Genomic DNA, 12,228 nt, shown 5'->3' with positions numbered 1-12,228 from the left:
CCTTCCTACGTCACGTTATATGAGATGTTCAACTCTCATTGATCCAGTCAGGAATGGATGAGCTGCTAACAGTCTCATAGCCGCTGCACACTTCGCGACACGGCCCAGCGTTAGTGAACCGTGGCGCAGCGTGCGGGCTTCGGCAACTAGTTTTCCTGCGATTTGAATCGCAGGCGGACACACCTGCAACGTCGCAGATGTAGTGGTCAATTAAAAATGTCATGTTGTATCATGTTATCTATCACAAAAACAAATTGCGTTTTTGGGTACCAAGAGAGATCTAGCCGGCCACCGCCAAGCCGTACCAATACAATATATACATTACAATGTGGAAAATAACTATTTGTAGTGTTCATCATTCCGGTACACTTTAACTGTGAGAGACAGAATCTAAAAAAAAATTAAATTCAGAAAATTGCATTGCATGATTTTTACTGGTAAAAATTACAGACCTCTCCATTCCTTGTAAGTGGGAAAACTTGCAAAATCGGGGTGTATCAAATACAGATTTCTGCACTGTATATATTGTTTTACAATAATGTTGTTTCTGTGACTTTTGGCTTCCCCCATCAGGGGTTGCCACAGCAAGTCACTACTTAGGGTAACTATATTTCTGATTTCATACCGTATTTAGCTGAAAAGCGAAGTGTGGCTAGTCTCTGTTGCCGAAATGCACGAGTGCAGTCAATGAATAATCATTGCCAAGGGCCTCAGTTTAGTCTCATTCGGCCACGTAGCTCCATGTACGACAGGCCTTAAGCCGATAAAGAGGTTAAAAGGAAAGGCAAATTAGATCAATCTGAAAAAGACCAGTGCATAAAAACATGTCAGCTAGAGAGACAAAGAGAGAGAGCTCAAGCAGGAGCAGAGCTCGTCCATTTACGACGTTCCCGACATGCACTTGGTCACATTTGATAGCAGATATGTACACAAAAGAAATATCTGTGAATGAATTGAAGTATTCAGAATGTGAATCCCTACTGTCAACTTCCCTGGCGTTCTCGTTTTTTTTTTTTTTTTTTGCTCAGTGCAAGAAATACCGGAGCCAGTTCACCCAGGAGAAGAAGGCTGTGTATGAAGAGAAGCTGGAGGCAAGTGAGATTTTCAAGGATAAAAAGTCTCTCTACCCGAGCAGGTACCGAAAATTCACTGATGCACGTTGCTCTTCATGTTCACGCACTAGTAATATTTCTGCAGTGTAATGTTCAAGTCACGTGTGTTTTGTCTCAGCGTAAGCCAACCCTTCAAAGGAGACTACCTGGAGATCAGCAAGAACCCCAAGTATCAGAAACTCAATAGTTGTGTTGAAGAAACGGTTCTACTCGCTGATGTGGTCAACAAGATTAACAGGGCCAATGGCAAAGTAAGAAATATTTGACTGTTCAGATTGAATTTGTGCTTTGGAAAGTGGAAAATTTCAGCAGGAGGCCACCTTTTGTAATATTTTGGTACTTAACATTTTGCATCCCTTCCCTTAGCAACAGCATTCCTTTCGCCGGCCTTTGCCATAAGGCTGACAAGAGCAAAATGAGATTCTAAGCAGTGTAACTAACGGTCTTGTGTTGCCTTCAGGGTGCAACTCGCATACTCCTGCTAACTAAGAAGAGCGTGGTGTTGGCGGACCAGAAGAGTGGCCAAGTGAAGGCCAGCGTTGCTCTGCCTGACCTCACCAGCGTCTCGGTCAGCACGCAGAACGACGGCTTCTTTGCTCTCAAACTCAAAGAGGTGAGAGGACCAGACAGAAAATATAATTTCAAGTACTCTTACAAACATACGCTTATTAACTTTGTCAGCTAAGTTGTGGATGGGATGGATCCAATATCACCGCAACTGCAGGCAGAAATGATTGTTTTACAGCAACAATAATGAACTTGTGGAGATAGCACGGAAAATGTTTGACATTTCGGGATTGTAGTTTGTGGTATATTTTCAGTTTAAGCCTTAATAAAAGCAAATTTAAAAAAAAAAAAGGGTGGGGGGGGGCCTAAATTACTCCACCCCGGACTCATTGCAGGTTTTATGACGCTCATTTCGCCACAGGGCTCAGCCTCGGCCGTCAAAGGAGACTTCTTACTCAGCAGTGAGCACTTGATCGAGACCATCACCAAACTCCACCACATCGGCTCCACTGCCTCGGACGACGGGGAGCAGCTCAACATCGACATTTCGGATGAGTACGTTGACTCAACTTGATTTCTATAGGCCCAATTGACAACAGATGTTAGCTCAAGTCACTTTACACGTGAAGCAGTTTGAGAACTTGCCTCCTCAATTATACAGTATGTACTGTATTTTTGAGAAACCAACTGAACCCCACTAGAGCGAGTACTAGAACAAATTCCCAAAGAAGAAACTTGAAACAGAACCGAAGCTCCATGGGGTGACAGTCTGCCTCAGCTAGTTGGTTTGACATGGAGAGACAGTGGAGGCACAGAGGGTAGCTAGAGAGAGAAAACAGGATATAGGGTTTGCGGGAGGAGAGAACATTGGGCACAACAATAGCAACATCAACAACAGTAATAGTCCGATGATGACCGCAACGAGGCATGGGCCGGTTACAAGGTATACCGGGGTTTTAAAAAGTCATGATAAAAAAAAAAAAAAACGCAAAAACTTTACATTTTTTCCAGGTGTTAACTTTTTTTTTTTTTTTTTTTTTTTTTTTTTTTTTTTGGGTTGGTTGGCGTCGTCAGTGTAGGAAAAAGTGACACGTACCCTCCCCCTCCCATTGTTGCGGGCAGTCAGTGAACCCGGCAATGTTTCGCCTAGCCGAACGTGCTTACGAAGAGTTGTTGTAAGTCTTGGATGCAATACTTCCAATATGATATCAAATTTACGAGCGCCACCCATCATTCTTCGACAAATTCAAGGTAATGTTGCTATATTAATATTGACCTGAAGAGAGTGTGAAGTAGGACCCAAGTGCAGCACACTGAACCCCCAGAATAGTTGGTAAGGAATTTAATATCAACTGTAACAGGTCACTTTAAAGCCCAGATGCAGTACGTGCAGAGCAGTTAACTTCAGTCGAGATGGACTTTGAAGATTGGGATGTCATGTAATGCTCAGTAATCCACAGGTAGCAGGTCAGGGATGCAGCAGCTCGTTGTTGTCTTAATCCGCAATTCACAGAGAACAAGACCGGTAAACGCACAGTTCGTTGACTTTGTAGCAGAATCACAAACAGCCACAGGGACAGGCAAACAAATGTGCTAAGGCAGAACTTGTGGTCGGACAAGCATGTCGTCCTCCTGGATGCTGTTTCATGACGCGTGTCCTGTTTTTCAGGTTTCTGGTGCAGTTCAAGCAGGACAAAGTGTGCGTCAAGTTCATCCAGGGAGCGCCCAAGAACGGCAGCAGCGTGTCGTGCAAGCGCAAAAACAACCGCCTGCTGGAGGTGTCGGTCCCCGCCACAGCGTAGTGAAATCCCGTCTCAGATTGTGCTGCTGAAGGACGGCAGCGAACACCATCACCCTGCGAAATGACAGTGCAGTTATTTGGCGATTTTTCTTCCCTTTAGCGAACGTTTACTAAGGCACCACGATAGCTATAATACTTTTTGCGGCAAAGAAATCCCTTAAATGGAGTTGCGTGCCACAGAAATTTGGTTTCAATGGTGTAGGAAGACGAGAGAATAATTGGCAGCCCACGTGAGATTTGTGTTGCGAGTGGTGGTGCTCGCTCTGCCTGGATGTCGACAGCGGTAAGATAACGAGCTCTGAGCCCCGACTGGCCTTGACTCGTCCGCTTTTAAGCAGTTGATGTGCGATGACTTGTGGGAGCTGTTGGGGCAAGAACTTGAAATACTGCACTTGCTTTTATACTTTGGTAGAACCAAAAAAGAAAAAAAAGAGGATGAGCTGAAAATGAATTTGATTGTAAGATGTATTATTTTCTTAATAGTTATATAAAAAAAAAAAGAGCACAGTGGGCTTTTGAATTGAGATTGTAAAACCGCCTTTTTTTTTTTTTTTTAATCGATAATTCCGATGTGCCAATGACGTCATGTGTCGGTGCACGCATATAAAATGCCGAGGTGGCCCCACTTAGTTAATATAATTGCCAAAAATGTTTCCAAATAAGGGGGCTTATCCGTACACATGATGATAAAAAAAATTCTACTATAGCTAGCCAGTGTGTGATCCATGCTAAGCTTTATTTAATCTGCAAGAACAGTCAAACGATCATAAACTACTGTCACGTTTTGAACGTGACGCCAAGAGAGAAACACGAGATGGTACCTCAGCGCGCTGAGCTTGCTTGTTTCCAATTCCAAGCTTTTCAATATCGCTGTTGGTAATTCTTACGTGTGCAATATTTGCTCTGGATGATGTTTTTTTTTTTTTTTTTTTTTTTTTTTTTTGTGTTTTTTTTGCAGCTAAGCAGTAGTGCGTGCCCACAGGCGGCGCGGCCTTAAGCTGTGTTGGCCTTTGCATTGACCTCCTCCCTATCCTCGTTTAAAAAGTTTGTCAAATTGCAGCTTTTTCCATCTCTGGCTTGAGCAGATTTCTTTTCCTCTTTGCTGAGAATAACCAAACGCAAAGCACACACATTTGTCGTGGACGTGATTGATGAATTGCAGGAAGTGTGTTAAGGTTTCTTTTTGGGGATTATGGAGTTGTTGATGTGATTAATATTTACTGGTGAGGAATATTGTTCGAAGGGAAATGTGATTAGGTGGAGTCATGTGTCACGTGTGTACTTTTGAATGTCACCTATGACGCTGAGACTACTGCTTTGGAACACTTGTTCCTTATTTTTGAGGGTGTGCAGTTTAAACGCACCTTTTTGCTTCTCTCACATTTTCCTCCCTGTTGTCTTGTGGCTACAGCTGCTTTTGTGCCTGATGTCAAAACTTTTTGTTTCCTGAGACAACAAATGTTTCAATGTAACATATACAAGCAATGTTATTTTTTAATGAAATAAACATCAATAATAAATAAATGTTAGCATGGGGACATTGTTTTCTTTTTGTGCAGTTATGGCACTTGTTTGTGTAATTATTTCACTGCATGTGAGGGACCCTAAATTATTACTGAATGATGAATGTGCTTTTCTGTACTATTTTTCAGCTTTTGCTCCTTGCAGAACTGTTAAAACACATTCTCACATGATTTTGCCTTTCCCCACTTTATGTACCAAAAAAAAATAAACTTTTTACTCTGGAGGTATCCAACTTTTTTTCTTGGAAAAAAATGGCCATTCTTGAAGAAGGGGGGAGAGAACATACAACAACAACATTCAATGGGAAAAGGCAGTCTTGAGTCAAAAAATTTTATATTATACATTTTGAGCAGTTTTCTCCTTGAAGCTATATTTTGTTCATGTGTAGTTTTCAAGTGTTCTTTAAAAAAAAAAAAAGTTTTCAATAGTTTTGATAATTTTCAGTCGTTTTCTTTTTTTTTTTGTATTTATTTTTTTCTAGAATAAAGTTGGATCTTAGGGGTGGGCTAAAATGGCATAATGTGAAAAGTCTTTTTTATTTTTGTTTTTTTTTATTTTAATTTGTTTAGTTTAAAAAGCGTGTTGCATGCCACAACGTGCCGTCCACGCAGGACGAAATCTTCCCTCACCAACATCAGATTGTTACTTCTGGCATTCCTGGGAGGCCCTATAGGTTTTTATTTATCAGCCGTGTCAACAAGAGGTTTGGCCGGCTCCGAAGACTACTCCTCCTGCTTAATAACAAGCCGGGCCTTGTAGTCCAGCGGCCGGCCAGATGTTTTCCATCACATCTGGGACGAGGTTAAATTCCGTGGCTTGCGGAGCCCTGACGGCAACGGGTCTCTTGGGAGCGGCCCTTTAGATTGAGCTTGCAATGGTAAAAATAGCAGAGAGAGTTGGGCTGCCTGAAGAATTGGTTCCCACCGTTCAAGGCTGCTGGGAAAGGCAGGAAAAGACCCAGCCTTCCACCAGCCCGCCCGCCCACCCCTTGGATAGTCCAAGCTCAGTCCCGCTATGATCCAATATCCTGCAAACGGGAGGGGAGTTGTTTCCTAAAGGGGTTTCTGTCAAACCCCGAAGAGCTCATTGTTCAACTTGAACTACGAAGGACGACTTTGGCAATTCGGTTGTCTTTGGCGGCACCGTGTGGAGATAAAATGACATTACTGTTGTGTGTGTGGGGACACGCACGCGCACACAAAATGAACAAGATACGATGGGGGTCCTCGGTTAACGACTGGCTTCTGTTCCTAAGCTCAAATATTTGCATGTTAAACACTTCTAGGTCGTATAAATATAAAATTCAATGAACTATGACGTATTCTTATTCCACTGCGCAAACGAGTTCATTGTGGGCTGTTCGAAACCAAGAAACGTACAGCGACACCCTCGCCCCCGAATGAAGACGTTTGTGTAACATGACATCATAGCCGCTAGAGGGCGACCTGATCCTTTTTGAGCGAGGATTTGTTTTGGGTTTTCTTTTGTTTTGTTTGGTTTTTAAACCTGGCCTCAATCAGCTTCCAGAAATGTTTATCTTATGTTATCTCATTATTTAAAAAGCATCAAATCAGACCATCTTTCAAAGTGATAGATATCTTTTTTTCCCAGATAGAACAAAATGAGTAGAGCCAGCTATTTAGAATTAAAAATAACAAAATCAAGCCCAGGTACTTCAACCTCTCTTTTCTCTAATATTTTTACTTTTACTTGACCCATCACCTTGTAATGTTGTACTGTTTTGGGGTTGAGGTCAGGGTTCTTTCTTCCCAAATGCATCCAACCATGCTTGTTTGCAACTTGCTTTGTGCCAAGTCGTGCTGGAATAGAAAAGGTCCATCCACAAACTGTTCCCACAACAATGGAAACATAGAATGGTCCAAAATCTCTTGGCAAAATTAAGATGCAGGAACTAAAGCGGGATACACATACTGTTTTTTTTTGTTTGTTTGTTTGTTTGTTTTAATGACAGCGACCACACACTTGGATGAATACAAAGATCATAAATATTGAACTAAATCGTAATTGTTGGCCCCAACCATTTTCTTATATTTAACAAGTACCACCTTAAAAAAAATGCTTTGCTCTCCAAGTATTTAAATACAAAAAAAAATGAAATAGTGGCGTAGTAGGCCTAAGTGTTAATAGAAAACGAGACAGGTTTTGTTTTTATTTTATAGAACAAAGGCAGTCTATTATTTCATTCTGTTTAATTTATTCTCTAGGTTTTATACTAAAAAGTATATTCTATTATTGTCAGCCACTGTAACATTGTGCTCATTTTAAACATTAACACTGCACTTAAAAATGGGAAAATAAACCAAACTGTACTTAAATAATGATTCAATTCTAATGTATTGTACATAAGTTACATAAAAACTATACCTAAGTAAATAGTTAAAAACAAACAGTTCATAAAGGTTAAATACAAATGTATTGTACTTCAAAGTTAAATAACTGAACTGTAGTGAATCTTTTGCATACGACTATAGTGGTGCTCGTATTGCACCTTGAGATTTACTGTTTGAAAAACATCTCAATACAATACCCATTTTGAGTTTTTTTTTTTTTTTTTTTTTTTTTTTTTACTGTAAATAGCTGGAAGTTGATTAAAAGCAGTAAGGGACCACCAATGCGATTTCATCATTGACTGTGTTGATGTCAACACACTGATTTACTACAGCAGCACGAATCTGCGCTAAATCAAAGCGAGCCTCATGAAAGGAAACATTGAGGGGCAGAATTCATTGCAGTCAAATGAATTGCTTTGTCTCGTCTTGCGGGTGGGTCACCTTGTGGGTCATTTCATTTCCGTTGTTATTGTGGGAGATGCGATTTGGAATAATGAACACCAAATGAAATTGTACCTTGAACTCCTCCCACCACACTGAGACACACACACACACACACAATCACAGGTTAAATATAATATGCACTAATGACCTAAGCCAGGAACTGAGGTTGGGTACAGAGGATCCAGGTGAGGGAACACAAACTCATGGAGCAGTCTGCACCGTGACCAGATCGCAAGCTGTGGCCAAAAGCAAAGTCCTTTGGGACCGAGTCCAGCATGGAGCCTGCACGCACAGCAACCAGGGACACCATGAGGCAGGATCATGGCCACGGCCCACCACAGTTCCCGGTGCAGAGGGCTACATGTGTTCCTCCACTGTTAGTGTTCAAATATCAGTAGCTTAAACGGTTATAATACCGTTGCAATTCGTTAGCCCATGTACAGCGCTTTGTATTGTTTGTTAGCATTAAGTTAAATGTACTTTCATGAGGCAAGGTTATGTGTTTGTTTCAAATCCACAATTTGTATTTCTCTTTGTTTAATGTTTAGTTTGACAGTAAACTTTAACTGGGAGTAGCAATAAATAGCGTGAAACCTTTTTTTTTTTTTAAAGAATTCTTCACTATCTGTCAAATGGCTGTTTGTTGTGAAGTGAGTTGAGTTCACTGCCACCATACAGTGCTCGTATCTCAAATGTTTGCTTGCAAGTCAACAACAACAACAAAAATCATCTGAACGACAGCTCGTATATTGAAAGACTTAAGTTGGGTCACTTGTATCGTATCTCAAGGCACCACTATAAAAGGCAGATGGCAAGGGACACCTAAAAACACACACGCACACACACAGTCGTATTACTTGGCCCTGGCATTGTGCACGAGACTGTCTGGAGCGAGGACCGTGAGATGAGGCTGGAAGGGACTTTGATTAATGACAGTAAGTGGGTGGTGGAGGGTTTGTGTCCGCACTCACCCTCCTGTCACCGGCACAACGGCTTCATCAATTTGTAGCCATTATCACGTCAATGGCGGTGAGAATGCAGGAAGGAGGGGACTTAAGGGTTAAGGGGGGTTAAAATAATAACAATAAAAATAAAGACTCCTGCAGCACCATCTGTGGTTTGTTGAACATGCTTCAACCAAGTCTTCGATTTGTTTGATTTGTTAAAGTGTGGTTATTTGTGCATTTAAAAAAAAAAAAATGACATTATTCCCCCAGGCACAGTGTTAGACTGGTTAGCACATCTGCCTCACAGTTCTGGGGACCGGGGTTCAAATCCCGACCCCGCCTGTGTGGAGTTTGCATGTTCTCCCCGTGCCTGGGTGGGTTTTCTCCGGGTACTCCGGTTTCCTCCCACATCCCAAAAACACGCGTGGTAGGTAGATGGAGGACTCTAAATTGCCCGTAGGTGTGAATGTGAGTGCGAATGGTTGTTTGTTTCTATGTGCCCTGCGATTGGCTGGCGACCGCTTCAGGGTGTACCCCGCCTCCTGCCCGATGATAGCTGGGATAGGCTCCAGCAGCCTGTGACCTAGTGAGGAGAAGCGATAAAGACAATGGATGGATGCATGGATTATTCCCCCATGAATTTGCAAATGAACTTCTTTTTTTTCAAGCCCACCCTCTTTTGTTCACGATAAAAACAAATTCTTTGGGTAGTATAAGGCTCTAAGATGCCATAAAATGGAGCCAAAGGGAATTTATGAACAGTTCGAAATAGCAGTCAATATTAACATGAAACCTTTGGACTTCTGCCAGACAGCAAAAAAAAAAAAAAAAAAATGTCAGGAAAAGCCTAGTATCACATCTGAACTTTATTTGGGTGTTTCTTTCATCAGCTTGAACTGGGGCCTTAGTCAGGGTGAAGAGAATTATGAACAGTTGGAAATACCAGTCAGTGTAAGAACAAACCCTTCAGGCTTCTGCTATGAAGCAAACACATGTAGAGGAGAACCCAAAAGAAAAGCTGAACCTTATTTGTGGCTGTCTTTCAACACCTGGAACTGGGGCCTTAGTCAGGGTGAAGAGACTTATGAACAGTTGGAAATATCAGTCAGTGTAAGAAAAGCACACGCATTTTTATTGAGTTGTAAGCTACAAGTTATAGGTCACTTATTGTGGAAAAGGGTTTGAAATGATTTATGTTGTTCTCTTTTTTTTTTACATCACAAAACATGGCATTTGAACCGGGGTGTGTAGACTTTTGAAATCCACTATGCCTACCTATGGAAAGTTGTTCACAAACTACCTGTATATCCATTATCGCAAGCTTGTGCATTCAATAGTACACAGCTCATATGTGCACCTGCATAGGACTGAGTGCGTGTGATCCCAAGCAGCTGTTAAGCCAACACGGATAAGCAAATAGCTTGTTATCACACATCATTAGGAGCTTATCTCTGAACATTAGGCCTTGCAAACCGAGCGTATGTGAACACTCTGAGAATTTAGTAAAAAGTGTAATCCCATTTTCGATAAGCGATAAGAGGTGACTCTGAGTAAGACGGAGTGTACCGGCCGTGTAACCACCTCTCACCAATTGTCTCAGCTCCTGGTTTTCCTACCTCAGTGGATCGAATGATCTTGTTGGGATGGACAGAGGGTCAAAACTGAAACAACATTGACAGAAGGCTGGGAGAAAGCAGACTGAGAAGGTGTCATCTAAGTGTATGGGGCTCAATTAGGGGAATTGAAATCGTCCACCACCACCACCCCAGCCCCAGTGTTGGGACAACATATATCAGATAGTGACAGCCCCTCCTCTAAACCTGTCTACTCTCCCTCTGTCGCAACGATTGGCTTGGCGCTGATTCCCCCCAAATTAACCCCAACAAGGGACCTCTCTAATTTTCTAATTTTGTCCTCGTTTTACTTAACCAGATGACCTTCATTTTAATCTTGGCATCAACCCACACTAAATGACTTTTGACTATTTTTGTGTTTTCAGAAAACTACGACCTTTTGTTTTTATTTGAGTCTGTGGGAATGCTCTAAGAAAAACGTTTCACGGCTGATAAGCTTCAAGTAAATCATTTTGAAAGTTCGGTGTACTATTGGTTAGCACATCTGCCTTGAAAATCTAGTTTCAGGTTTGAATCTCGGCTGCAACCTTCCTGTGTGGCGTTTGCATTACAAACATTGGGATTAAACACCATCACTTCGGTTTTATTTTCCTTAAAATTTAAAAGGTTCAAGGCCATCCAGGCTTTCACGTCTTCAATACATAAATACATAATAAAAGCGGAAGACATTCGTCTTCTCTAATGAGGCATAAATCTGACTGTCATCATGAAGCAATGAAAGGAAATATCATGCTTTCCCAGGATGGGGCAGCAAATACAAGAAGAAAAGCTGGGGCCTTAAGGTTGCACCCTGTGGAGCCCCATAAGACTAAATTGTCCATAAGTGCTCATTTATGTTTGTCTATATGTGCTTTTGTGATTAGCAGGTGACCAGTCCATTGTATGCCCCACCTCTGGCCCTAAGTCAGCTGGGACAGGCTCTGCAACCCTCATGAGGACTATAGAAAATGGGTGCATGGATGAAAATATGGATGCTTATTAGCCTTTTTTGTTTCAACATACTCAAAATAAAGCAATGACCAAAATGGTGATCAGCCACTTTTTCTCAGCCCTGCAAGAATTTCAAATGTCAGATAGGTATGATATAGATATACAGTATGACACATCAGAATTTTTCAGCATTTAAATTGAAAGGCATAAATCACAATCGATGTGACCTAAACCTACACACTTCCCTAATGTAACCTTTCATCCTTATTTATGTTGTCATCCTCACAGTGCTTCCTGAACTCATAAGGGGCTGGAGGACCATAAAGAGAAGGGAACATTTCAATATTGGAATGAAAGGTGCTATGCCTACATCATCTAAGTTGGTGATAAAGAGTAATGGTTCATCACATACGCACACAGAAGCAAACACGTGCACAGCACATTTTATTAAAGCCAACAAGCGTGAATTGGTGGGAGTGTCTATGCACCGTGAGGTTAATTGGATGGCTGCCACTGTGACACGGCAGAGAGAATGATGAGGACTAATTGTAAATAGCTGGAGTGATACAAAGAAGGATGGGAGTAAATTATGAGCTCTCGAGTCAAATTTTTTATGTTTGAGATGTAGAAATAGACAGCATATTCTAACTTAATTTTTTGCACTTCGTGTTTATTTTCAAACATTTATTAAATGATCCACTAGAACTATTGTGGGCGAACTTCATTTTTGTCATTTTGCAGGAGAGTGATTTACCATAATTTCTCGTGTATAATGCGCATTTTTTTCCCCAAATAATTGTCAAAAGTCAATAGTGCGCATTATACATAGGTATAGGGGCAAATGGAAAAAAACTTTCACATTTTATAAATGTATGACCCCATCTAGTTGTTATAAAAAAAACTGTACACTTTCATTCCAAAATGCCACCACCACCAGGTGGTTATAAAAAAGGTGTAGCCTACACTTTCATTCCAATA

General features: G+C 41.3%; 1 protein-coding gene across 3 annotated transcripts in view; it reads left to right on the top strand.

Moving 5' to 3' along the window:
• The window catches only part of myo1b (myosin IB), a 70,194-nt gene extending 65,027 nt beyond the window's left edge, over window positions 1-5,167 (top strand). For all 3 annotated transcript variants that reach the window (XM_061791920.1, XM_061791921.1, XM_061791922.1), the window contains 5 exons: window positions 1,029-1,135; window positions 1,231-1,363; window positions 1,573-1,725; window positions 2,041-2,174; window positions 3,289-5,167. In XM_061791920.1, the coding sequence (XP_061647904.1) occupies window positions 1,029-1,135; window positions 1,231-1,363; window positions 1,573-1,725; window positions 2,041-2,174; window positions 3,289-3,421 (660 nt within the window). In that variant the 3' untranslated portion in view covers window positions 3,422-5,167. The remainder of the gene's footprint in view (window positions 1-1,028; window positions 1,136-1,230; window positions 1,364-1,572; window positions 1,726-2,040; window positions 2,175-3,288) is intronic.
• The last annotated feature ends 7,061 nt before the right edge of the window (window positions 5,168-12,228 follow it).

Source organism: Phyllopteryx taeniolatus, chromosome 12, assembly GCF_024500385.1.
Source record: "Phyllopteryx taeniolatus isolate TA_2022b chromosome 12, UOR_Ptae_1.2, whole genome shotgun sequence".
Lineage (NCBI taxonomy): Eukaryota > Metazoa > Chordata > Actinopteri > Syngnathiformes > Syngnathidae > Phyllopteryx > Phyllopteryx taeniolatus.
This window is presented reverse-complemented; position numbering and strand designations above follow the sequence as displayed.